We start from the raw sequence: 27,702 nt of genomic DNA, 5'->3' as shown, positions 1-27,702 counted from the left end.
TAGATTAGGCTAGATCCACAAAATATTTTCTTTCTTTCTGAGCACACCCATGAGTTATGACCAAAAACATTCTGAGAGAAAGACAGAGTCAGAGAGAGATGAGAGAGAGGGGGAAATGTGAGGAGGCCAACCGGGGAGACAAGAGGCAGGGGGGTGAGATCCAAGCAAGCACAGAAAATCCAGACTACCCAGTGAGTCAGAAAAAAGTGCCAGAGAATGAGAGAGAGAGAGAGAGAGAGAAAGAGAGAAAGAGAGAGAGAGCCCAGCCCACTTGCAAGTTTGCAGCCAGGCAGAGAGGGAAGGACTGTGTGGTGAAATAAAGTCACTCAGAGGTATTTAGTCAACTTGCTAGACTTTTACCCACCCTCCTTCCCTTTCGTGCTCTCGTACCCTAACATCTGGACTAGCGAGTCACTTCCTTTCTCTGCCCTTTGGGGGCAAGTTGGCTGCTGTGGACGACGCTCTGGGGAGCCGCCGCAAAGGATTGCTGTGGAACCAGGAATGATCAACGCCCCTGAAGCTTCAGGCACTCTTCGGACCGTAGGATCATCTGTTCAGCTGATATCCAGAATACGAGACATATTTTTTTTCTTTTTGGTTTTGAGGGCCAAGAGCATTCTGCATTCTGATGCTGAAAAGAACTGGAGAAGATGGTTGTTACTGATGGCTGCACACAGTTCCTCTGCTGAAGCCCAGCTTTGCATGTGCAGACTCCCTTGGGGTAGCTTTATTCAGCTGCCATTTTTTCCAGAGGGGATGGTTTCTTGCAGCTCTTCTTGGCAATGTGTTTGTTCACAGACGCATACCTGAGGACCCCACAGAAGCTGAGGAGTCTTTTTTTTCCAGTCCTGGACCTGAAATTTGGGTGGTGGATATTTGGGCTCTCCTCACAGAACAGTGGGTCTGTAGCAGTGATCTTCATGACGTCATAGACACACCTACAAACGCATGACGAAAAACATTGCACTGTGTCGGGAAAGATGAAGCCATGACAGGGCTGTGTGACGGCATGCGCTCTCCCGGTCTCAAGCATTGGAATTAAAAACTCAAAATCTAAAAAGGTTGTCCTCTAAGCAACCTGGGGGCAGCAGAGTGGTGCTGCCATGGCGACAGCAGCCTGGTATCACCGGGACATCAGCCGTGTGCTGGCGGAGGACTTGCTGGCTCGTGCAGGCCGGGACGGCAGCTTCCTCGTCCGGGACAGCGAATCAGTGCCTGGGGCCTACGCCCTCTGCCTTTTGTAAGTATATCACTTCCCTACAACATGAATTCTCTACACTTGTGTATTTGCATGTTCAAATGCATGTGTGGATGACAGTCAATAAAAAGTAATAAGGACGTTTTTTTAATTAATATAGCACTGTACACATGTATGCCAATGTATTCAGTATTGAGGACTCATTACTTTTGCACACTAAGCACGACAGTTAAACTCACTCTAGGAGGAGAAATCATTTTGTTAGAATCCTGTGTTCTTGTCCTGTTGGACCATAGTTTCAATGCTAGCAAGATGAGCTAGTAGCTGATTTAGCAGCGAGAATGTCTCTTTCCTCAACCACCACAACCTTTTTCCCAGCAAGCCTCTGTGCTACACCCACATCTCAATTTTAGACCAGAGGATAAGTAACCATGGTGACTTCAGAGTATATGTTGTTCAGTCTCACGCCCTTCATTCCAGTTGTACTCATGACTTCTTCTTTCCAGGTTTCAGTGCCATGTTCACACCTACCGTATCCTCCCAGATGCAGATGGCCTGTTGGCTGTGCAGGTAAGGATATGCAGACACACACACGCACACACACACACACACACACACACACAGAGCACATGAAAAATGCAAATAAAAGATCTGTGAGTCGAGAACTACTAATGCGTCTGCATGTTTGCATGATGATTTCAGCTGTGTGGAGGCCAAGATGTGTGTTTCAGGCAAATTCCTCCGCTACCCACACTCTGGTTCAATGACCTCTGCTGTGAGCGCATTTCTATGAATACACACTCTGGTCTGTGTGTGTGTGTGGCTAAAGCAGCCTAATGCTAAAGTGAACTGTGACTGAGACAATGCTGCCCTGGCTACATACAAAACGTGATGGGCAGTGTTAATGTGTATGTGTGTGTCTTTCAGTATTTTATACAATTTGCGTTGAAATGTAGGGGTTGTGTAAGTGTGTCTCCATGTCTGCTATTGAAGTATGACAGTGAGGTGAAGAGCATTCAACGTCTGTTCCTTATTAACCATACAAAGAAAGAACGCACAAAACCAAATAAAGCACAAGCGACAAACCAGCATGTGCATTCCTGTGGTGTGTGTGTGTGTGTGTGTGTGTATGTGTGTGTGTAGACTAGAGAAAGAGTGCTGAGAAAGGCATTTTCTAAGAAGAAAGAAGCAAAGATGGAAAATTCTAAAACTCTCACTTATCCTTGTGTGAGTTGCTTTTCTTTGAATACTGTAGGTCACACACACACACACACACACACACACACACACACACACACACACACAGACAAGCTTTGTATGTATTGCATATTCACCAGATTTCAGACTTTAGGTAAAGCCTGGTTGTTAAAAAATTAAATGTATTCTTCCCTCCATTTCAGTCTAATGACTTTTCAAGAGCTTAAAAACCTTATACTACTATTTGAAGATTCTTTGGCAAGAGACAGGCCACTTCTGCCAAGCTGGTTTCTTCTTACCATGCAGTAAAAACACATATTTCTAAAAAAAGACCCACAGGAAGTCTGTTCCATTAGCTCTGTTGCGGTGTTGCCCAGACTCTGCATGTGTGTTAGACTTGAAATGTTTCATTTGGTGTTCTGTTTACATTTGCAGCATTTATCAGACACCCTTATCCAGAGCGACTTACAGTCAGTAGTTACAGGGACAGTCCTCCTGGAGCAGCTAAGTGTAAATTAAGTGTCTTGCTAAGGGACACAATGGTAGTAAGTGGGATTTGAACCTGGGTCTTCTGGTTTATAGGCGAGTGTATTACCCACTAGGCTACTACCACCACTGTGTTCCGTTTTTTGTGCATTAGAATGTAAGTGACTTTATGTTCATGATGTGAGTTTGTCTGCGTCCGACTTCAGGGTGCAGGATGCGATGCTGGTTTTTACTGGTTCCCCTCCTGTAACCCCCTACAATTTATGCAAAACCACCCCTATGAGCAGCAGGCATTACAGTTGTGACATAAGTATTAGATTAAGAACTAAGATCCCCTGTAAAGTCCTCAGTGGCTTAGATTAGAGGTTGCATGATCTTTGTGTGGATATTTGTGATCTTTTAAACATGCTGGATTTAATGTCATTTCTTTTACTTGTACCTTCTGAGTGTGACTGGGTGATTTCTGTATTCAGAACAAACAAAATTGGTTTGAAAATTATAGAAAGTCACTTTAACTACATTTTATTTTTTCTAATATATTATCCTTCACTTAATTTGACCTGTATTATGACCTCCTGCTGTTGTTTTACAGACATCTCAAGGGGTTCAAGTGAACTGCTTTCGGACTCTAGCTGACCTGGTTTTGGGGTATCAGCAGCCGCATAAAGGCCTGGTCATCCCTCTCCTTTATCCAGTGGGCCGAGAGACAGAACCAGCAGACGAGAGCTCAGGTGTGTTATGTGTGTTATGTTATTACATGTATTAGAAGTTTTCAGATAGGACTGAATAAGTGCGCTTTCCTAAAAAGCAAATCTAGATGGAGTTGCCCTTTTGAAAACATGCTGGACAAGAGTTTATCGCCCCCTTCTGGTCTCTGAAAATTATAATTCCAGATTACAGCAATAGATTTTATTTTCATGTCCTGCAGCACTTGGCAGGTGCATTCAGTGTTGAACCCTGTCTGTTCTAGATGGGGATGAGGAGAAAACAGCTGGTTGGAGCTCAGGTGGAGCTCTTGCTGTCCCTGTGCCTCAGGCTGGCCATGTTGCTGCTCACCATGTTGGACCCCAGCACCAACTCCTTCAGAGGCTTCAGGACATGACCACGCCCACGTATGAGTGCCACAGCCAACGTTATCTCATTACATGATTTTTTGTGGACATGAGGATGTACTTGATTTTCCTCAGTTCACTTGTTTTAACAAAGTTGTTTACCAAAAAATAATTCAATTTGAATAAGCAACCCAATAGATACTTTTTGTTACTGTGCAGGCTGGCATCAGAGGCGGCTGGACTCCTTACTGAATACCTGTATGGTGATGTAAATCAGGACCTGGAGAGTCTGAGGAGAGGAGCAGGCAGCCTGTCCCACCTGCAGCACATGCTGAGTACAGTCTGCCAAGGTCTACACAGGTAATCCACAGTATTTAGTATTGACATTTAAGCCTGTCTTTGCTCTTTGCTCTTTTTTTGGCCTATATGTTGTTGGCTTATATTTAGGTTTCTTTGTTCATTATCTAAGCTGCTTGGCCTTGCCTGCTTCTGAACCTCCAGTCCTGGTGGCATTGCCAGGTCCAGGTTCTTCTTTCATATCTTCTCACCTAGTGGGATTGCCCGATTCCCTGTGCCTGTCCTTCAGCACAGAGTCTCTAGTCCCTGGTGGCATTACCAGGTTCAGTTTCTGTTCTCACTTCTTGTTACTTGGCTCATAAAGTGAAGTGATTCTATGTCTCCTGTCGATTGGCAGGTTCAGATCCTGTGCCTCCACCGTGTCACCTGGCTCTGCCCTCTTCAGCATCTTCCTTTTCCCACTCTTTATTGGAAGGCTCCAACCACTTCCTCATCTTCTATCCTGGTGGAGTTACCAGGTTCAGTTACTGTTCCCGCTTCTTGTTACTTGGGTCTGTCCACTTCCATGTCTCCTGACCAGGAATGGTTGCCAGGTTCAGTTCCTGTACCTTCTGTGTCACCTGGCTCTGCCCACTTCAACATCTTTCTTTTCCTGCTCCTCGTTACTGGGCTCTGCCTAGTTGCCAGTGGGTTGCCAGGTCCTGTTCCTACTCTGTGTTGTCTGGCTCAGCCTGACTTCCAGCTCTCCATTCCTGGTTGGCTTGACAGGGACAGGGGAACCTGACCATTAAACCCTGATTGTGTTAAGCTGTTCCTTGTCTCACTGTTGTCTCACTGCCTGTGTTTGCATGTATACAAGCCTTCCTGATGTATCAAGTTTACGTGACAGTTTCATGTTTGCCTATATTCTGATGTGATTGCATAACATAAATTATATAATGCACCTCCTGCTTCTTCCTCATGCAACACCATGACAGTTGTATACAGTTGTGTACATGAATGCATATCCTTGAAACGTTGTGATGTGTCTCTTTAAGCAAATCATTTACTCACTCTCAGACAGTCAAGGTGTTTTAATAACAATATAACGGTTTGCCATACAGCGAAATTGACCTGACCTTGTCCAGCTTAGAGACTCTGGCAAAAGTGTTTGACCATCCCAGCTGCCCACTGTCCGGTCCACGAACACAGGTGAACACACTACAACTCAACAAAATCAGAAACATGCAAGTGTATGCTGTAAGTGATAACTGTTTCGTGTTCATTGTTGAATACTAGTCCATGGGGATGTTGCTTTAATGTTGTTCTGGTCCATTCATTACCGTTTTGCATTTATGCACATTTGTGTCTTAACAGAAAATGGCAAGAACCTCAGAGGACTCTCTAGACAGTTTACTATATAAGATCTCTGCTCTTTGCAACTTGCTTTCTTCACTGGAGAAAAGGGTATACATACGCATGCACACACACACACACACACACACACACACACATGAATGTACACAATGTGCTGGTAATCTCTGCAAAAGTTACATTCAATATATCTTCCCAGGTGCTGAATGCCCTTCAGGAGGCTGTAACCAATCACAGCCTAGCAGGGCAGTCAGCTTTACACTCAGACCCCACATCCACTGTCAAAAACAGGGGTTCCAGCATACCTGTTAATAGATTTCAGGTAAAAAAATATATACATTTCCTCTTTAGAGCAACATTTCTGGGGAGCATTTCATGTACACGTGCTTCCGTTTGTGTGTGCAGGTTAAACTAGTCCGGTATGGGAGACAGGTAGTGTCAGTGGATGTGGACACTGGAGTGCTGCTTTTTGACAGGAAGCCTGGTTTCCTGGGCATGGAAACCATCTCCCACGATCGTAGTGAGTGACACAACTCCAAACACAGCACGATGTAACACTCTGTAAGCAGGATTTGTATTAAACTGTATTATATGTTTGGGTGTCAGTTTTACAGGTAGTAAAATTCCAGAGCAGCCCAGCCAAAGTGAGGATGTTGGTGGAGAATCTTCACAACCCTCCACATGAGCTGCTGTTTGAGAGTCCCAGGGTGAGAGAATATGGCCGAACCCTTTCCTGATCCATTGTTTTTTTATATCATAGCTTTGATTAGAAGCTGAAAGTGATGGGGAAGATTTGGAATGAGATATCTTGATCATTCTCTTCCTCAGAAGTGTGAGGCCTTCTGCCACCTCCTGCAGCTAATGAAGAGCAGACACTCAAAGCAGCAAGAGCCTGATGTCATCTCTGTATTTGTTGGCACCTGGAACATGGGTAAAATTCTCCCTAGCTGTTTTAAAAAAATGCATATGCTTCCACTGCAATTGGATATTTTTTAAATGTAGCTAATGAGAGTTTAGGCAACTGATTATTTAAATGAATGATCAAATTTTCAGAACTGCAAGAAAACTAAGAAATAAATTATAGAGTGCTACCAGTGACAAAATTAAATACATCAATAGTTTATTAATAACACAGGAATTTTTCATTATGAACTTAAACCCATTTTATGATTTAATTTTTGATGTATTTATCTATTTAATTTTATAGCACTCATTTATAAACCAACAAAATAGTTTGAATTGTAAAATTAAGTAGAATAAAATTATAGAAACCAAAAGTATGTAAATCACAAGCAGAAAATATTTGAATAAAACAAAGCTAATATGGAAGTTCCAATAACCATAGATAATTTTTAAAAATCTGTTTCTCTGTTTTGCACTTGACTTTTCAAAACCACTTTTTTTTTTCAGACAAAGTCCTCAGCGATTATAGCAGAGCATTTTTTTTCTTGATGTTTGGATGTGCTTATGTATATTAGCCAACAACATTCTTAAAATAGTAATTTATAAAAAGCTGAAAATATTTAATGACAGGTGAAAATAGTCACATGCACATTTATGTTTTATTAAGCCAAATCATTTCCCCTTGATCAACTATGACATCAGTTCTATGGAGATTGTTCTGTGCCGGTGTATACAGTGGGATAGAAAGTATAATCTAATACAGCTATTTTTTTTTTCACACCTGAATTTTGGGATCTTTTGCCATTCCTCTTTGCAGATCCTCTCCAGTTCTGGCAGGTTGGATGGTAAATGTTGGTGAACAGACATTTTTAGGTCTCTCCAGAGATGCTCAATTGGGTTTAAGTCAGGGCTCTGTCTGGGCCATTCAAGAACAGTCACAGAGTTGTTGTGAAGCAACTCCTTAATTATTTTAGCTGTGTGCTTAGGGTCATTGTCTTGTTGGAAGGCCCAGTCTGAGGTTCTGAGTACTCTGGAGAAGGTTTTCATCCAGGATATTGCTGTACTTGACCTCATTCATCTTTCCCTCAATTACAACCAGTCATTCTGTCCCTGCAGCTGCAACTGCAAAGCACCCCCACAGCATGATGCTTCACTGTTATGACTGTATTGGACAGGTGATTGGACAGCTGTAAGGTCTTATATAGACAGGGGTGTGGCTTTAATAATCAAGTCCAACACCGTATAATCAAACACAGCTGGACTCAAATGAAGGTGTAGAACCATATCATGGATGATCAGAAGGAATGGACAGCACCTGAATTAAATATATGAGTGTCACAGCAAAGGGTCTGAATACTTAGGACCATGTGATATATCAGTTTTTCTTTGTTAATAAATCTGCAAAAATGTCAACAATTCTGTGTTTTTCTGTCAATATGGGGTGCTGTATGAACATTAATGAGGGAAAATGAACTTAAATGATTCTAGCAAATGGCTGCAATTTTAAAGTCTGAATACTGTCGACACATACTGTAGGTGGCTCCCCACCTCCACGCAATCTGCAATCCTGGATGACCTGCTGTGGCCTTGGGCGAACCCTGGATGAATCCGTGGCGGCAGTACCACATGACGTCTATGCGCTGGGAACGCAGGAGCATGCTCAGGGAGAGAAAGAGTGGAGCGAGCAGATTAGAGCTACACTCAAGAGTGTCACCAACATAGACTTCAAACAGGTTTTTAAGATGATTTTTAATTATTTTACATATATAGCAACAAATATCCCTTAATATAATCTTGCATTTTCTTTCACAACCTCTTTTAAAATGAGTTCTCCTACCATCTTCCTTATGTTTATGGCATATTTGTTAAGTAGGAGGTTGTGTGACTTTAACCCACTGTCCTTTGTCTTATTGTCCATTTTACAGTTTTCCAATAAAGTATATGGCTCTTGTAAATGTAACTTAATGGGGACAGGTCACTACCTCTTTTATCGAGACGTGTAATATATAAAAATGTCCTGCAGGTGGCAGTACAGTCCCTGTGGAACATCCGACTGTTGGTGTTTGTGAAGCCTGAGTATGGGAGTCGCATCAGCCATGTGAGCACAGCCAGTGTGAAGACAGGCCTGGGCAACACACTAGGTGAAGATATTAATACTTAATACTCATGCTTAATCAAACACTCAGATAAAACTCCTGGTACTTTACAAATATTGATTCTTGATCAAGGTGATTTTAGCCTAGTGTGTAACACACTCACCTATTTGTGTCCCTGAGCAAGACACTTAGCCTTGAGTGTCTCATGCATAACATACATACTCATAAATAAATACATGCACATGTTCTCATACATGAATAAATCTTACATACAGTCATCTGAAAAAACAGGACACCCCATTAAATATGAAGTCTCCTTCTTGGTCTCCATTTTTATACAAAATCTTCTTTTAGATTAGGTGAAGTCATTGCATCACCTATGCTAAAAGAAACATATTTACTTATATATTAACTTAAATGCCAATTCCCACTAATGAAAAATTATGACACCTTTCCATTCATAACCACATCACTTAATTATTAGAACATTACTGCAGAGCTTTTTGGTTAGTTTTTTATTTAAAGCAACACTTAAATATTTAATGGAGATCACCATGGTGAGAGGAAAGAACATTGTAAAAACAGATGAATCTGGGAAGGACATTAAAAGATCTCAGGAGAGCTTGGAATCAGCCTTTCCGTTGTTAAGTAAAGAAATGTTAAAACAACTGCCAGCCTGGCCAGGTACAGCACTAAAGCAGATCGCAAGATCCTGATAGGCATGTACCAAATTAAGATCCAAATTATGTACATCTACCATGAGGCAAGCTTGATTTAGGTGAGCCTGGAGGAAATTTCCAGAGCAACTTACTATCAGTAGTTATCATTATTACAGAGATTTTGTGGTCGTCTGGTTCATAGGTGAGTGTAAAACCCACTACACTACTACCACTCTGATATAATTTGAAGCTGATGTTGATATTTTTCGATAAAGACCTATTTTGTCACATGACTGTACATGCAAATCATATCATACACAAGATGATCTGTATGTATTTGTGCATATATCATATTATCTCACCATTGCATTCCACCATTGCATTTTACATTCCAGTCAGATACTGTAGAATACACTGCATGACAGCTTCATAGTTTCCATTGTAAGAATGGACATCACGGGACCATGCCTTTTGTCTTGCATAACAGCTGTCTGTATGGGGAGGTGTGACATTCCTGTGTCGATGGTTGTGCGTGAAGATTCGGCACCTCTGTTTTACATGCCTTTTGTCTGACGGCAACGTGTGAAGTGTCAGCCGTCAGGACCGCCCACCCTCTTTGTCTTCCCCAAATGGGAGGCACCGGGGGCGTGACATCAGAAACAACAGGTTCTGATTGGTCAATGACAACTTCCTGTAGGCCAGTGACAACTTCCTGTAGGCCAGGGGTATAAAGGTCTGCTCACATGTGGAAAGGGGGACTCGGAGCTCTCTTGCTCAGGGGTTTTCCATCAGAAGCTGGAAGGTTTCTGAGTTTTTCTCATGATGGTGGTCTTTTTTTTACACCACCATCATGTACTGATGAAGAAGTTTTAGTTGTTGTTTCCCCTGAATGAGGATGCACAGTGAAGACAGATTTCCTCTGAAATCCCCTTGTCGTTTGATGGCAAACAGGAGAGGTAGAATCCAGAAAGTCAAAATCCTACCTAGGCCATCCTGCCCCCTGATCTGCAAACCAACTCCAACTCTAGTGATGCCACCAGGGACAGAATAGTTCCCACTCTGTTCTACAAGATTGCTTCCATTATACCAGCCAATACATGTTCTTACGTTTTTCTGGCACAACCGATTGCATGGTTTAAACAGATTTGTGGTTAAAACCATTTTAATGTGTGAGTCATAACATTTTCTGTTTTGATCTGTAATGACATTGTGCTATCGTGAGAAAAAAGCTTCTTATATAAGTACAGCATCGGAGCTGTGATTTTGTTGGTTTGAATTCTCCAGTTTTAAGCATGTATTAGGTCAGATGAACTTGCTCTGTTGTTCCTGTTTTGCACCCAAATATTCCTGGGATTGCTCGGCCCCAGATTTAGCATGACCCTTACTAGGTCCTGGACACTAAGCACACTGAGGAGTTTAGCTGGAAATGCACAGACACTTCTACAAAAATTCTTGTGCAAATTGCTCACACCCCCACCCTGTTCTCTTTCCCTGATGAAGTTGATGTTGACGTGGAGAATTTGGAGTGTGACCCTTAGTCAAAATCCTTAAATGCCATTTCAATTAGCATAGGTACATCCAATGCACATTCCCCCAAAAGTTGATTTGCTTCAAACAACAAATCCATCCTTCATTGGGTTGGTTACCAAAGACCTAAAAAAGGAAATGGCCAGTCAGGTCTTGTATTGCTCATGCATAGAAATTTGAAATCTGACCCAAAAGATGTGTGTGTTCAGTGGACCTACATGTGCGTCTAATCTCCAAGTTGTCGTCATAAATAGTTTTCTGGTTACGAATGCCAAAAACCATCCAACTTTTAGCTTTTTTTTTTATGACAAATGGTATAAATTTGGTGGTAGTAGCCTCTTGGGTAACACACTCACCTATGTGTAAGGGCATCTGATAAAAAGCTACCAACAATTCCAACATTCCAATACCAACATTTGTGCATTGTCTACCGATCTACAGTTGTTAGAAGGCTACAGCAGTCAAGCGCATCTTATAGTTTCCCCATGATTCTTCCCCAATTATCAGGCCTTGCTGGGCTTTTGAGTTCATTGGAAACCTGCATTGTGCTGTGGGCTCATAGCGGTGGACCGAATTCACAGGGAGTTGTATAGCTGTGTGAAAGGTCACAATATATACAATATTTTTTATCACTGTGAACAAAAAAAAATACAGTTCTAAGATGTGGAACAATTGAAAATGGTTGATACACAAAAATACTGCATCCAAGTTTAACTTATCTTTAAATATGTTCTTACAATTGATAGATCTGAAGTGAAAGTGAAGTGATTGTCATTATGATGCACAGCAAGAACAGCACACGGTGACACAACGAAATGTATCCTCTGTATTTAACCCATCACCCTTAGTGAGGAGTGGGCAGCCATGAAAGGGGCCTGGGGTGCAGTATGTGTGGACGGTGCTTTGCTCAGTGGCACCTCAGTGGCCCCTTTTCAGTTTGGGATTCAAACAGGCAACCTTCTGATTATGGCTCCACTTCATTACCTGCTAGGAATGTCTGGAATTTCTGGAGTTTGATATAAATAGAAACATTGCTGTCAGGCACACAAATATATACCAAAACTCATAGGTGCTGAAAGCATGTCAAGCTATGTTGTAGGAAACCCAATCTGTATTTTATTGTGTTGCAGGAAGTAAGGGAGCGGTTGGGATCTCTTTCTTCCTCGGTGAGAGCTCCCTGGGCTTTGTGAACTGCCATCTGACATCAGGCAGTGAGAAAGTGCTCAGGTACGGAAAACAGACTGCACTCCCTCTGTCCTTGTTAGGAAAGCTGTCCTGAGTGCTGTTCTGTACTGTACACAACAGCATCAGAACTGTTTATAGTCACTGGTTTGAATTGAAGATGTTTTAAAGGAGGAGCATGTTTAGATTTAAATACCTGAATCGATCACACATGCCTACAGAACAAAACTAAAGACCACAGGACAATGAAAAATCAGACAAGAGGTTATATAATTAACACATAAATAGCAAACAAGGCAAAAAGTTTAAGATTTGCGTCTCTCCAAGTTTTGCTTTGCAGCAATTCTCACTCTTGTCTTCTCTCCACCAAGTTCGACAACAGGGACAATTTCCAAATATCCTGAAGGTTTATCATTCACTCATTTCAATGTGCATCTCATGAAGCAGCGTTTGATGATAATAATGAACAAAACAGCTACAGAGTAGGTGCATCCAAACCTTTGACACCTAAAACCTTCTCAAATTTACCAATTTTTTTAAACCCCCCTTTAAAGCACAGTCGGCTCAGTTAAGGAAGCATGTGAGGCTGGGTAAGCTTGTCTTTGACTCTGGCACCACGAGGGCTGCACCCTCATCCCCAATTATCACAGAAAGACAGAAATACATACCGATGAATTTCTCAAACGTTTTATGGTAAATTATTCAAGTAAATCTAGACACCTCTTCAACCATAACAGTTTCATTTGACCATACTAATACCACAACGTTTTTATTATTAATTTTTAGAAATGTTATTTTGTTTATTTTGTGTATATTTTACTGAAGTCAAATAAATTTGGTGCCCAACCACCTATATTACCAAATGAATATCCCTCAGATGGGGCTCCCCAGGTCACTTTTGCCTGGTGCCTCCAAAGTGCACTGACAAGGCCTCGATTTCAAGAGAAAATTTGCATAACTTGTATTCACATTCTTTCTTGAAACTCAAATTCTGTTTTAAAATTAATCTGTGTATGCATATTCTCAAATTGACTATTCATATCTCTGTGGTCCTCAGGAGGAACCAGAACATCCTGGATGTCCTGAGGCTTCTGTCTCTGGGAGACAAACAGCTTGGCACCTTTGATATTAGTCTGCGCTTCACCCACCTCTTCTGGTGTGGCGACCTCAACTACCGCCTGGACCTGGATGTTCAGGTTAGAATCATTCAACACAAAAAACTCTAGTCACTAACAAACATTTAGTTCAAATGTCTTGTCCTGACATTTGTCAATTTATCAATGTTTACTGTAGGACATTCTGAAGCATGTGTCAAAGAGAGAGTTTGATGAACTGATGTGTTCCGACCAGCTAACACGCGAACGCCACAAGAGGAAGGCCTTCTTCAACTTCAGTAAAACTCTCCTCTACACCATTATAATGCTTTTGTGGCTGCAAAAAATATTAATATAACTAAATTTGGAATTACTGTATATGCTACACTCTTCTGTGTGTGAAAAGGTGATTGTGTAAATTCTTGACACCTAAATGACTGGATCAAATTTATTTCAAGGTGTTCTGTTACCTCTGACACCTTCTTCACGCTCACTTTACCCTGGTAGGGGGTCCCACTCTGACTCACTCCTTCGCAGGGCTTATTTTTTATCTCCATGAGATTTTTCTTGGGTGTGGAGGGTGTCAATTGCAGGGTCTGTCAAAGCCCATTTAAACAAACTGTATGTGTTTTGTTTCTGAATAAGAATTAAATGTTGTTGTATCTATATCTTTAACCCTGTGAAATTCCCAGTTCTGTTGGTAGGAAGAACTTTTTATACCTTTTATTTAGAATTATACGTTATATTATTTATAAAACTCATATTCTCATTTTTTTTTCTGTTTTTCTTTTAAGAGGAAGAGAGGATCACATTTCCACCCACTTACCAATATGAACGTGGCTCTAGGGACTGCTACCTGTGGCAGAAGTACAAGACCAGTGGGGTGAGCATTTTTTACTTTATGTTCTAGTCCTGGTTCATTGCTCATTTTACACCAAATTCCATGAATAAAGATATATAGTAATATATAATAATAGTAACATAGTAAGTAATTATACACTTTTATGAAAAAAGGATGACATGTCTTGAATCAGATTTACTGACATCAGAACAGATGAAAATAATGTCACTTAGATAATTAATGACTTTTAATGACATTGGGATTATGAATTATACCAATTATACCACTTATAATATGTCAGAAATAAATGTATTTATTCATTTATTTTATTTTATGCATGTATCACAACTTTCCCCAATATATGTTCTTTTTAACATTTTGGTTTGTTCAATTGCATCAGAGAATTAGACACATGCCACATATATATTTTTAGACATCACTTCTCCTGTTTAGAGGTTACTGGGGTGTAGGCCATCCAAGTTGCAAATGTCTTTAAAGGCAGATTCAGTTCCTGAAACGATCTTGCATAATCAGTACCGGCGATGCAATTCTTCAAAGAAGAACATCGGAATCTGACAAAATTGGAATGATTATAAAGTAATTTGTAATTTATGGTAATGCTTCATGTTAGAACAATTTGTATATGTGTGAAAATATTTACTCCATGTTCTGTGTGAGTAGGTGAGGATTAATGTGCCCTCATGGTGTGACCGAGTTCTGTGGAGGTCCTACCCCGAAACACACATCATGTGCACATCATACGGTGAGTATATGGTCCATTTCCCTCTGCCATAAGTCATCGAGATAAATCTTTTCCAGCAGGCCAAACATGGTGGTGCTGTTTCTGGCTGCACTTTTTGCTCAGAGAATTTGCAGCTCCATGTGGTCTTTGTTTTACCATAAATACTTTTTTTTAGAATACCACACTCCTACATGCTGTTCAGTGGCCCATTAACAAAGTCATATCCTGCCTGTTCAGCTCTTGGTGCCAAACTTAGAGCACATAACCCAGAATCTACTAATAAGAACAAATATATGACACCTTTTGCCATGTATTGGAATTTATTTTTGTCGTCCAAATGTGTTGGTGTACAGTGACCCAAAGTTTTGAGAATGACACAACTACTGGTTTCCACAAAGTTTGCTGCTTCTGTTTTCATTGTGACAATTTACTCCAGAATGTTATCAAGAGTGATCAGATGAATTGAAAAATCCCTCTTTGCCATGAAAATGAACTTAACCCCCCCAAAAAAAATTTCCACTTGTCATGCCAAGGGGTAAAAAGGAGACACAACATGTGAAAATGGATTTTAATAAAGGAAAACAAAGGCTCAATGGCCTGCAAAACACATATGAACTGAAAAGCAGCACATTATCAACAATGCAGGACAAAGTGAGGGAGAAAAACAACATATGAAGGCTTCTAATCACCCACACTGAATGAGCTGCAGCGGTGGAGTGATTAGAACCCTTGTTTTAGTGTGTGATTTGCACTGCTCTGGCATCACAGAGGCCCCCCACCTGGGCACTCTGGCGACGGCCCTCGTTGGCTCAGGAACGGAGGCGGGCCTGGGCACTTCGGCAGTGCCACTCACTGGCTCAGGAATAGAGGCGGTCCTAGGCACTTCGGCAGCACCCCTCACTGGCTCATAAATGGAACTGAGGCGGATCTGGAGCGTTCACAGCCCCCCTAAACAGCAAGGTGGTGCTCCAGTGTCCTTGACCCTCCACTTTCTGGCCCCTTGACTGGACCCCCTAACCCATACTGCAGCCCCCAAAAAAGACATGGGTTAAGTGCCCCTTCTGACTGGATGGAGGGGCAACTGAGGGGCAACCATCCTAGCTTTGGGCTGGTGCAGTAGTGTCAGGGATCTGCTGGAAACAGTCCATGGGGACACACCCAGCTGGGTGAGAAGAAAAGGGGCAGGGGCTGGGTCTGTCAGTGTGGGCACTGGCAGGTGGGACAGCTGTGCATCTGGAACCCACCAATCTGCCTCATTCTCGCTGGTGCCCTTGTCTTTGCTGGACACCTCCGGCTCTCAAGTGTTGTGAAGTCCAGCAAGCACCAGGACCATCTCCTCAAGATGATTCAGCTGTGGGATCAGAGTTTCACCAGTGCAGAGCTTACTCAGGAATTGCAGCAGGCAGGAGTGAGTGCATCTGCATGCACAATGAGATGAAGACTTTTGGAGGATGACCTGGAGTCAAGAAGGGCAGCAAAGAAGCCACTTCTCTCCAAGAAAAACATCCACGGCAGAATGATATTCTGCAAAAAGTACAGGGATTAGACTGCTGAGGACTGGGGAAAGTCATTTTTTTCTGATGGGGCTGCTTCTCATCCAAGGGAGTGGGCTCACTCACAATTTTGCCTAAAAGTACCAAAACATCCTCTGACAGCAACTTCTCCCAACCATCCAAGAAAAGTTTGGTGAAGAACAATGACTTTTCCAGCATTATTGTACCACTGTACAAGTGATGACTAAGTGGCTCTGGGAACAAAACATTGACATTTTGGGTCCATGGCCAGGAAACTCCCTGGACCTGAATCCAATTGAAAACTTGTCAATCCTCAAGAGAAACAAAAATTCTGACAAGCTCCAAGCACTGATTATGAAGGAATGGGTCGCCATCAGTCAGGATTTGGCCCAGAAGTTGATTGACAGCATAACAGGGCGAATTGCAGAGGTCTTTTTAAAAAAGGGCCAACATTGCAAATATTGACTCTTTGCATAAACTTGATGCAATTGTCAATAAAAGGCTTTGAAAATTATTAAATGCTCGTAATTATACTTAAATACACCACAGAAACAACTGATAAAAAGATCTAAAAATACTGAAGCAGCAAACTTTGTGGTCAGACCAGTATTTGTGTCATTCTCAAATCAGTTACATATTACTATTTTATTTTGAACAATGAGGAAAATATGGAGAGCACTCATATTACAGTTCATTTTTCTTAAAAAAATATTTAAAAAAAATTTCATTAGATGCTAAATGCTACTCATTATGGCCCTGATTGCATGTGTAAACACTGCATGTTTGAAATGTGAGAGATGCCACATTACACGTTCAGTACATTTAGTTTATCATTTGTGAAGTGTCTCCCTGAGTGTGGAAAATATTGGGAGACTAAAAAGCTAACAAGCTCACCACACACGGTGATATTTATGAAGCTGCACTTCAAATTGCTGGTGCCTAGCATGCATCTTTCTGTTTCATAAACGTAATATTTTTCTGTTTCGTAAACAAAAATATTTTGTATATGTTAGTTTAAACTGTGTGGGTAAAAATGGACTGTGCTGTAACATTTCTTTCAGGTTGCACAGATGACATCTTTACCAGTGACCATTCACCAGTTTTTGCAACTTTTCAAGTTGGTGTCACACCACAGTTCTTCAAAAGAGGTCCATACAAATCCTGCATGTTCAGCTGAAATTCTTTAGTCTTTTCTTGGAGCCTCCTTAATAGTAAAATAATAATAAAATAAAAGTTCCACTTTTGCACGTAGCGTATAAATAAAACCATCAAGGAAATATCATTAAAATGATTAGTGAATAGGGTGAGGGAAATGAGAACAGAATAGGGGTTTCGAGCTAGTATTTTTGCCTCAATAGAAAACTGAAACATGTAGTTACTTCTGTCTTCCAGTTAAAAACAAGGTTGTCTGGTTTCTGTGTTTGTTCCAGCATGATTGATCAGCAGTGTATTTTTTTATCAGCAGAACGAAGCCTGGAGAAGGCCTGGATTGAGTTGGAGAGATTTGAAGCTATAGTGAAGACTGCCAGCAAGGCCAAATTCTTCATTGAATTTCACTCCTATTGCCTAGAAGGTGCTCCAGTTGGAATATTTTGAAAGATATGGATGCAGAGCCACATGAGGCAGTTTTTGTTGTTTGGGAAATAGTTCCTTTCTCTCGGAGGCTTGTCATGCAATGGTTGTTAGAGCTTTTCCTTTTTTTTTATCCTTCCTGTACAGAAGTCCGCCGGACCAGCGAGAATGACTTACAGAGCTGTGATGTGCCAGGGTTTTTGAAATTGGGCTGGTCCTCTAAGCACTTGCCTAAGGTGGAGATAAAATAATTACTTTACTTTACTTTACTTCTTCTTACTTTATCCAAAGCGACTTACAGGAGGAAGACCCCAGCAATTCTCTTTCGATTTCTATAGATTTTGAGTTTACAAAAACTAAGAGTCCTGATAAGGCCTAACTTGTCAGCAAAGATCATGCTCAGAGATTGTTAAGTGCTAGATGAAGAAAAAATCATATATATATATATATGTGTATGTATGTGTGTGTGTGTGTGTGTGTGTGTGTGTGTATATATATATATATATGTGTGTGTGTGTGTGTATATATATATATATATATATATATATATATATATATATATATATCTATATATATATATATATATATATATATATATATGTATGTATGTATTGTTTTGTGCAGTGTGTCTGCATGTGCGTGTGTAAGTGTTAGATTTTTCTGAAATACTTTTTGAATAAGCCGGTGTTCAACTGATTCTTAAAGGTGGTGGTAGTCTCGGCTAGTCGAATGGAATTGAAGATGTGGTGCAGTAAACCACTCATTCTCACAGTTTCATTTTATCTCTTTTTTGCCATCAGCTTCAGCCTATCATCTCTGACCTGGAGTTTCTCAAAGACCAGCACTTGCTTCTCTCTGTCAAGTCCAGTGATGGCTTTGAATCATATGGTGATTTTCTCACACTGCCATTTAAACCATATTGAGCTAGTCAGTAGACAATGACCCACAATGCCTTTTGCTGAGGTGGTATATAATTTATCGAGAAATTTGTCACCATGGACCATGGCGTCTGAGACCTTTCAAAATTCTATGTGATCACAGAGAATTAAAGATACACACAGCATACAACATTAAACCTCCAGGTACAAAATGGTTCCTTTCAGTTGATTGTACAGGACAGATCCTTTGTGATACCATGTTGTACCGTTAAACGATATGGAAAGTATATATTTGTACCAATGAATAAATCAAATTAACTATATGTACCACCAAAGACTATTGTAAATTGGTGGATTTTAGATGCACAATGGCGATAAAATGGCTAGTGAATTTTAATTTGAGGTTCACATTTGTAAAAGTAATTTTCCACTGCTGACTAAGCAATTTTTTAAGCACACAAGAGAAATTATTGGGTCACAGCAGCATAACACCACAAAGAACAAAAGGAATGTACATTAAAATACAATCATGACAAATAAAATCCTTAACAGACAGACATATGTTGCTCAGTGGCTAAGAATCTGTGCATATGATGGGAAGGTCACTGATTCGAGCCCGGTATCCCCACTTTTGAAGCACATTGACCAAATACCTAACCACCAGCTTCCAGGACACCGCAAAAAGTCTGCTGCTCTTTTGGACAAGTACATAGTATTTATGTATGAATACAATTTGAACTTCCAGTTATGACAGGTACACATTTGACTAGGGTACTAAATGGTACCTGCGGGGATAGATTATTGTTCTTCAATCAATCCATTTTATTTCTAAAGCACTTTAAAAACAACACAGTCTGTACAGAATTCAAATCAAAGCATTTCTAAAATGACATAGGATAAAATTACAGTTAAACTATATAGAAGAGGACATAAAATATCTAAACAAATCATAAAGAAATAAAAGTAAACCCAACATCTCAAATCAAGTTAAAAGCCAAGGAACTAAATTAGTTTTAAGAGAACTCTTAAAAGTGGGAAGTGATTCTGCCTGCCCAGGGTACAATAATCAGAAGGGTGCTGCCCAATGACAAGCATTTTTACCCATATAGGTACAAGGTGGGACTTCAATTTCTCTGTTTGTAGGTACAGCCCAAATGCAACCCCTACATTACAAGGGGTTGGTATGTTAATGCCAGCCAATAGAATGGAAGCCATAATGGGCCAAACGGCTTAAGATGTTCAAGGTGCATTAATAGAGTATACATGAGATGTCCAAAGTTGATTTATTAATGTCAATATGGCCAAAGAAAGATGTTCTCATTGCAATATTCACCACAGGAGAGTGCTGTCTGGCTCTACGTTCCCTCATTACCACAGCAGCACAGCCCTTTGAAACCTTTTTGACTCATCGTGGTGAAGAGATGGGTTCAATCCGAGGTTGGGTTAAGGTCCATGTTCCTCCGGATCGACGACAAACCCGAGTCCGAAGTTATGGTGGGTCAGCCCTTTTACCTTTTCAGTTCCATGCCACTCATTCTTATCTAGTTTTTGTTCCATTTCTTTTGAGTCTTCCCTCTCTTCAGTTTTATGTTGCTTTCCCTTCAGACTTTCATATGGCTGACCCTAATCTTTCAACTTGTGGCACTGGCAAAACAGACTAGATGACTGGCACAAATCTTTCCAGTGTTACAACTGGTATAGCACTGTTTCCTTCTTCCTCTATAAATCAATTTCTGTTGTCATCCTCAGAATGGTTATCCTGTCAAAAAGATGAAAAAAGTCTGGCAAAAAGTCATTTACCAGAAAAGCCAACATGCGTTACTCCTTCCCGGTAAGGAGGCTGCTTTGCATTCCAGCACACAGATAAGCTACAAGGTTTTGCGTGAATCTTTGCACATCATGTGTTTCAGATAAATGTTTGTCTGTTCTTCCAGAGTCCCCATGGTTCCTAAGACATCAGTGCCAAATAGTTATACCAACCCGGCATACTTTATGTTTGAAGGGGTACCTGTACTACGACAGATACAAGAGGACCATAAGACCTCCATGGACTCCCAGGTGTTATTGTCCAGAGATTCAGTTCTACCCCTCCCTAGATTGTCTGGGGGTAGGAGCGAAGAAAGGAAGTGTCCCCGCAGATCTGACTTTACAGAAATTGAAATCCCTGGCTGCTTGCCCCCTTATGTGCCAGACTGTGACCACCAGTCTCAAGCTCTGACCTGCACCTCTTATCAGTTGTTTCCTGCACCAAAATCCCCACACTCAGTCTACAGTTCAGGAGGCATCTCTCCATCGAAAGAGCAACATTTGCCATCACATTCTGTTAGGACTAATACAGAGTCCCTCCTACCAGTAAAGATCTTGAGGAACATGTACATGAATCATTCAGCGATTCCAGGGGGGATACAGAGGCCACAAAGGGAACACATTAAGAAGGAGCATTCTAGGGTGACACCAAGTGGCCCATCCCTTTATGCTTACATGTCCACCAGAGTGCCCCAAAGCCACACTTCAGCCTCTGGAATTGGAGAGCATCCACAGCCATCGATATCTACAGGGGATCACTCCCTCACTGCCCTGCAGATTGCCAAGTCACTTAGTGAGGTTGACTTTTTGCCCATGGGATGCACCTCAAGGCACCTGCTCATACAAAGTATGACTCAGAAGAAGGATCGTGGGTCAGCCTTAGCCACAAAAGGAGTTTACTACACAAACAGACAGGTGTGTTCAAACCGATCATTAAGGACAAAATATGACTATTTTTATTCCTAGCTGCTAATGACTAGTTGATTTATTTGTGATTTAAAATATGTCCAAGTGGCTAATGACAGATACATGGCATACATTTTTGTGGATGTAAAGTCAATAAATCACATTTCTTCTTACTTAGATCTTCAGTGTCTGGAAATATTGATTTTCATTGGCTTCACTCACCGTTTGGACATTGCTTAAATTTAAATAAAATGAAAACTAAAAGACTTTCAAGTCACATGAGCCAATATTTTATTCACAGCTTGTTACTTTTTTAAAAATTTGTTATGGTACAACCAAAATGATTATTTCCCTCAGAATTCTACACACAACTCCCCACAATGAAACGTGAAAAATGTTTATCTGAGGTTTTGGCACATTTATTAAAAATAAAGCACATGTGACATAAGTATTCACAGTCTTTGTCATGAAGCTCAAAAATGAGCTCAGGTATCTCCTGTTTCCCCTGATCATCCTTGAGATGTTTTTGCAGCTTAATTGGAGCCCACCAAGTCGATTGGACATGATTTGGAAAGGCACACACCTGACTACTTAAGCATGAAGTCAAAAGAATTGTCTGTAGACATCCAAGACAGGATTGTCTCAATGCACAAATCTGAGGAAGGTTACAGAAGAATTTCTGCTGCTTTGAAGGTCCCATTGAGCACAGTGGCCTCCATCATCCGTAAGTGGAAGAAGTTCAAAACTAGCAGGACTCTTCCTAGAGCTGGCTAGCCACCTGAACTGAATGATCAGGGAGAAGAGTCTTAGCCAGGGAAGTGACCAAGAACCCGATGGTCACTCTGTCAGAGCTCCAGTGGTCCTCTGTGAACAGAGGAGAACTTACTAAAAGGACAACCATCTCTGCAGCAATACACCAATCAGACCTGTATGACCAGAGGAAAGGGTGTTAGTAGCCTAGTGGGTAACACACTCGCCTATGAACCAGAACATTTACATTTACATTTACAGCATTTATCAGACGCCCTTATACAGAGCGACTTACAATCAGTAGTTACAGGGACAGTCTCCCTGGAGCAACTTAGGGTTAAGTGTCTTGCTCAGGGACACAATGGTAGTAAGCGGGATTCGAACCCGGGTCTTCTGGTTCATAGGCGAGTGTGTTACCCACTAGGCTACTAGGCTACTACCACCCATCCAGAAGACCCAGGTTCAAATCCCGCTTACTACCATTGTGTCCCTGAGCAAGACACTTAACCCTAAATTGCTCCAGGGGGGGGACTGTCCCCTGTAACTACTGATTGTAAGTCGCTCTGGATAAGGGCGTCTGATAAATGCCATAAATGTAAAGCCACATGACAATCTGTCTGGAGTCTGCCAAAAGACAACTGAAGGACTCTCAGACCATGAGTAACAAAATTCTGATGAGACAAAGATTGAACTCTCTGGTATGAATGCAAGACACCACGTTTGGAGGAAACCAGGCACCACTCATCACCAAACCAATACCATCCCTACAGTGATGCATGGTGGTGGCAGCATCATGCTGTGGGGATGTTTTCCCCTGCAAGAACTTGGAGACTAGTCAGCATAGAGGGAGAGATGACTGTAGCAATGGAAAGAGACATCCGGGATGAAAACCTACTCCAGAGCACTCGGTTCATCTTTCAGCAGGACAACAACTCTAAGCACACATATCAAAGGAGTGGCTATAGGTCACCTTTGTATATGTCCTTGAGTGTCCCATCCAGAGCCCACACTTGAGTCGGGTGAACATCAAAGATCTAAAAATGGCTGTGCAACAACACTTGCCATCCAACCTGATTGAAAGCTTGAGAGGTGTTGCAAAGATGAATGGTCGAAACTGGCCAAGTTTGTGTCATCATGTTCAAAAAGACTGCGGCTAAAGGTCCATTGACCTTTTGATCAATATACTTGCTTTCTATGCTTTCTCAGTTTTTTCATATTAAATACTTTTGCTAAAACCTCAAGTAAACCTTTTTCCTGTTGCTATTATGGTGTGTTGTGTGTAGAATTCTGAGGGAAAAATGAATTTAATCCATTTTGGAATAAAGCTGTAACATAATAAAATGTGGAAAAAGTGATGTCCTTTGAGTACTTTCCGGATGCACTGAATATAACATAACAATTTTTCAAACCAGGAAATTTTATACACAAGGACATTTTAAATTTGATGCCGGCTACAGAGAATTCTTTTTGACAAAGCAGTATCATGCAAAAAGGAAGCTTCTTATCAGTACAAACGGTACAAGCAGCTTGCATAATTTGAAAGGCAGTATGAATGCTGATAGGTATATAAAGGTTTTAGAGCAACATATTCTCCCATTCAAATGACGTCTGTTTCAGGGAGGAACTTGTGTGTTTCGGCAGGACAATGCAAAACTGTATACTGCAGCTATTACAACTGATAGAGCTGTAAATCTTGGCCCAAGCCTAAGCCGACCCAAAGTCACGGTCTGTCACACCGGAGCTGTGGGGGAAGAATGATGGAACGTTTAAGGGGAACAATCAAAATAATGAGAAGAAATAGTCCACCAGTCCACCGCTCAGTCCCAACACACTTCTGTGCTTGTGTGGTAAATGAGTGGTGCCTAAAATTGTTATTTATGTTCTATTGTGAATAAGATATTGGTTTATGTGATTTGAAAGTCAAAATTTTATAACTGTATGTTCCTTGAGTCAGATGTTCAGGATCTGAACCTCCAGATGTACAGAGATTTGTCTTATAGTTAGAGCCCAATTATCTTTTGGCTGGTTATTTTATGCTGTTATTTTCAGGTGTAAAGGAGACTACTTGTCTATTTTTGGTCCTGGATCAGTGTTGCTTTTGGTTGACTGAGCATGTTGCCGTTTGTAAATACTGTGGTTAAATGAACTACCTATGTTCTCAATATGTATGTTACACATCCAGTCACAGAATAAAAGTACACAAATTGTATCATATTGTAGATGCAGCATTACTCTATGTAATATTAACACATAGCTTATTGCTATTGAGTCAAATAAATGGATCCCTGGAAAATTCAGGAAAACTTTGAAATACCATACATTTAAGAAAACTTGCCATGTTTGTTTCCTATAGGTTTTTTTCTATCATTTTTCATGCTGATATTATTCTAGATCTGTCCACTCAATCTTGTTCACTCTTTCTTGTTCCATTCTGCATAGAGGTCTTTTCATGGAGCCCCAGGCACAGTAAGAGAGCTTCTGAGCAACTTGGGCCTTCAGCGCTACACTCTGGGTCTGAGCCTTAATGGTTGGGATGATCTGGACTACTTCAGGTAGTAAAATATGAGAAGAATTATAGCTCCTTCATAATAGGAACTAGATTATTTAAAGTCACTTTTATTTTACAATGTTGTATGCATAATGTGCCACATTTGAATCAGAATGAAAAATGTTACCTTACTAGAAGAAAAAGGGCTACCTTCATGGATACCTTCTTCAACTGAAAACTACTGCTCTGATCTTATCTGGAGCACATATGCTTTTATACATACACAGCAAAGACTGTAATTCAACCCAATAATTCAGTGTAGATAGTTTAGATATGGTCTAAAATAAAGCCATTAATTCCAGACATTCTTTAGAAAGCTAGACTGAGAGCAGACCAGATTGTGAACTGAATCATATGGCAGGACTAAAAGACAGAGAGACATAGTATACATAAGATAGAGCTTTTCCTATGATCTTCTGACCGCCAAAAAACTCCGCTGGGCTCATCTTTTTGAACCTTAAAAGGAATCTTCTCTACACTAGATATGAAAGATTTGTTTTTCCAAGAACTCTTCTGTCACGTCTCAAGCTCAGCTTCTTCAGCTGGTAATAGATCTGCTGTCAACAGAGGTAGTAGAGGCTGAGATGTTCCAGACATGGGATTTACCTGGGATGGGACCCTGAGGGAGAGATTATATCCGCCCTTAGACACTATGTTACACAGCTACCACTGTGTAAAAAATAAAACAGACAATCCCATTGTGCAGTCCAGTTAACTAGACAGTTAAAACTAATTTAAACTGCTGAATGCCATGAATGTAAATGTCTTTCTTCCCACAGTGGAATTACAGAGGAGGAGCTTAATGCGGCGGGTGTGTCAAACCCTTTTCACCGCCGCAGGATCCTGGAGAACCTGCCTAAGATTTGGGACTAAGCCCAGGGTGTGTGAGGACACCATTGTTAACACTGTATAAGGACTCAATTCAACAAGAAATTTCCCGGAAAACTGTTCTTATACATAATATTTGGTAGATTAGCCATAATATTAACATAATTTATTTTAACATTGTTTTCAGAACCACAAACTAGTACTGCAAAATGAAAAATTATGCTAAATCCTGACATTTTGTATTATTTAAGGCTCTTCCTAGCTTGTGTTATACTTTGAAGTAACTTGCTGGAATTATGTTGTAAGTCTGCTTTGTGGAAAAGTGCTGTTAAAATGCATTTCCCCCTGGTTTGATGTAAAATATTAATTGAAATTCACGTTGTTCTACTCAGCATTTTAATTTTTTTTAAGAAGATGCGGATCACCATTTGTAAATGTAAATAAACGGATCAATAAATGCAACCATGCTTTTATTTAAGAATGGAATCGGTTCTTTTTGTCTTTTATACATATTTATTGATGATCACCCTTGGTCCCCTACCTTGCCGTTTAGACAATATTTAAAGACTTTAGGTTTGAGGCAGAGGCCCATCTGCCGCTGTGCAATTTGTCAGCCACCCACCACCTTAGTCATCAGTGGTGAGTCTCTGCCCAGATTACTACTGCTGACCAGATGTAATTACGTGGTAGACCATTCCCAACACTCAGTGTTGTCCATGCTTCTAAGACCTGTGATGTCAGTCAAAATTGGACTGGGTGTTCATGGGGGTTGTACACTAAAGTTCATGTATTTTTTATTGGCCTTTCTTGTGAAGTTTCAGCAGAGCGCTTTTCTCTGCGGTAGAGTGATAACCCATGAATAAATAGCAGTCATAAATCAGCAAATCCTTTAGCCACTTTGTCATCTACATCACTTACATAGAACAGTTTTCCTCTTTAGCTGTTGAAAACCTTTGTTCCTTAAATAAATAACCATTTTCCCCTTTGTGTTTACCCAGGCGGGCGTTGCACAAATACTGGAAATATTATTGCACTATTTAAGCATTTTAGACAGCAAAGTGAAAATGTAATGTCACTGATTGAAACCTCCGAGACCCGACTACACTAAGCTTGTTCAGGGAGACATTCGGCATGTTTATTCACAAGCACTCACATATTGAGAGCTTAAATGGGCCAGTTTTGAACTCTCAGGTTAACGCTGTGTTGGTGTCAGCTTGGCAGGGTGGTAGTAGCCTAGTGGGTAACATGGCCTCCTTTGAACCAGAAGACCCAGGTTCAAACCTGAAAGTGAAAAGTGGAAGTGATTGTCACACGTGATACACAGCAGCACAGCACACAGTGCACACAGTGAAATTTGTCCTCTATATTTAACCCATCACCCTGAGTGAGCAGTGGGCAGCCATGACAGGCGCCCGGGGAGCAGTGTGTGGGGACGGTGCTTTGCTCAGTGGCACCTTGGCAGATCGGGATTCGAACCGGCAACCTTCTGATTACGGGGCCGCTTCCTTAACCACTAGGCCACCACTGCCCCTCACGTACTACCATTGTGTGACTGTGAAAAACACTTAACCCTGAGTTTCTCCGGGAGGGACTGTCCCTGTCACTAACAATTTATGTCGCTCTGGATAAGGGCGTCTGATAAATGGCGTAAATGTAAATGTTAGGACGAAGTTTGCGTTTGGTCAAATAGCCTGAGTTTATTTTCTGTCTGTTCAAAGAGATAACTCTTTCTTTGACTTCAGCTGTATTTCTTTTGTGTATATTTTGTTGTGAACTTTAGCGTTAGCTTCCTTGGGATATAGATGAATGGAAGAACTCTTGGGAACGTGTATGAAGTAAACACCTCAGCATTTCTGAATGACTGCAAAAACTGGGGTGCATTCTCAGCCAGACTTTCAATTCACCTTATTCTGTACAAGGTGATTATAAACCGGACAGAGATAAATGGATCCAAGAACAGAGTTATTCATTGAAGATTTTTATAAAAAAATGGATCTCACCCATTCTGAGCAGTAGCGGGTGTGTTTTTTTCTTCAGATGGCAGTGAGGTCACCTTCCAGTTCCACGTTACCAACCGAGAAGTGGGGTTACGCGAGCCTCATCATTGTGTGTGTGTGTGTGTGTGTGTGCTGTTTTTGGAAAGGCGGTGGTCAGGGGTTTCAGATGGGCCAGACAGTGAGTCACCACTCCCCTTAAATTCCTGCACAGTGGGCTTCTGGCATGCAGTCTGACCTTCGGGTCAGGGTAGTGTGTGTGTGTGTGTGTGTTCGGAA

General features: G+C 41.0%; 1 protein-coding gene and 1 long non-coding RNA gene across 3 annotated transcripts; one reads left to right on the top strand and one right to left on the bottom strand.

Annotated features, from left to right (window-relative positions):
• Nucleotides 1-255: 255 nt before the first annotated feature.
• Nucleotides 256-25,901, top strand: inppl1b (inositol polyphosphate phosphatase-like 1b). Of its 2 annotated transcripts, none has more exons than XM_028960041.1 (27): nt 256-1,240; nt 1,705-1,768; nt 3,474-3,612; nt 3,852-3,993; nt 4,153-4,293; nt 5,334-5,421; nt 5,587-5,676; nt 5,783-5,905; nt 5,989-6,103; nt 6,190-6,290; nt 6,412-6,514; nt 8,023-8,219; nt 8,510-8,627; nt 11,899-11,995; nt 13,008-13,146; nt 13,244-13,343; nt 13,839-13,927; nt 14,567-14,648; nt 17,203-17,289; nt 17,607-17,714; nt 17,861-17,949; nt 18,514-18,601; nt 19,930-20,085; nt 20,341-20,422; nt 20,526-21,312; nt 24,493-24,605; nt 25,381-25,901. In XM_028960041.1, exons 1-27 carry the CDS (start codon nt 1,104-1,106, stop codon nt 25,472-25,474), a joined length of 3,669 nt encoding a protein of 1,222 aa, XP_028815874.1. In that variant the 5' UTR covers nt 256-1,103; the 3' UTR covers nt 25,475-25,901. The 2 variants fall into 2 exon arrangements, with proteins under 2 accessions (XP_028815874.1, XP_028815873.1); XM_028960040.1 differs by having other exon boundaries at nt 17,604-17,714.
• LOC114768014 (uncharacterized) lies at nt 25,143-27,530 on the bottom strand. Its single transcript, XR_003743009.1, has 3 exons — nt 27,430-27,530; nt 26,583-26,710; nt 25,143-25,220 (listed from the first exon to the last, which is right to left on the bottom strand). It is a non-coding gene; the product is annotated as an uncharacterized LOC114768014 (long non-coding RNA).
• Nucleotides 27,531-27,702: the final 172 nt, after the last annotated feature.

This window comes from Denticeps clupeoides, chromosome 18, assembly GCF_900700375.1.
Source record: "Denticeps clupeoides chromosome 18, fDenClu1.1, whole genome shotgun sequence".
Taxonomy (NCBI): Eukaryota; Metazoa; Chordata; class Actinopteri; order Clupeiformes; family Denticipitidae; genus Denticeps; species Denticeps clupeoides.
This window is presented reverse-complemented; position numbering and strand designations above follow the sequence as displayed.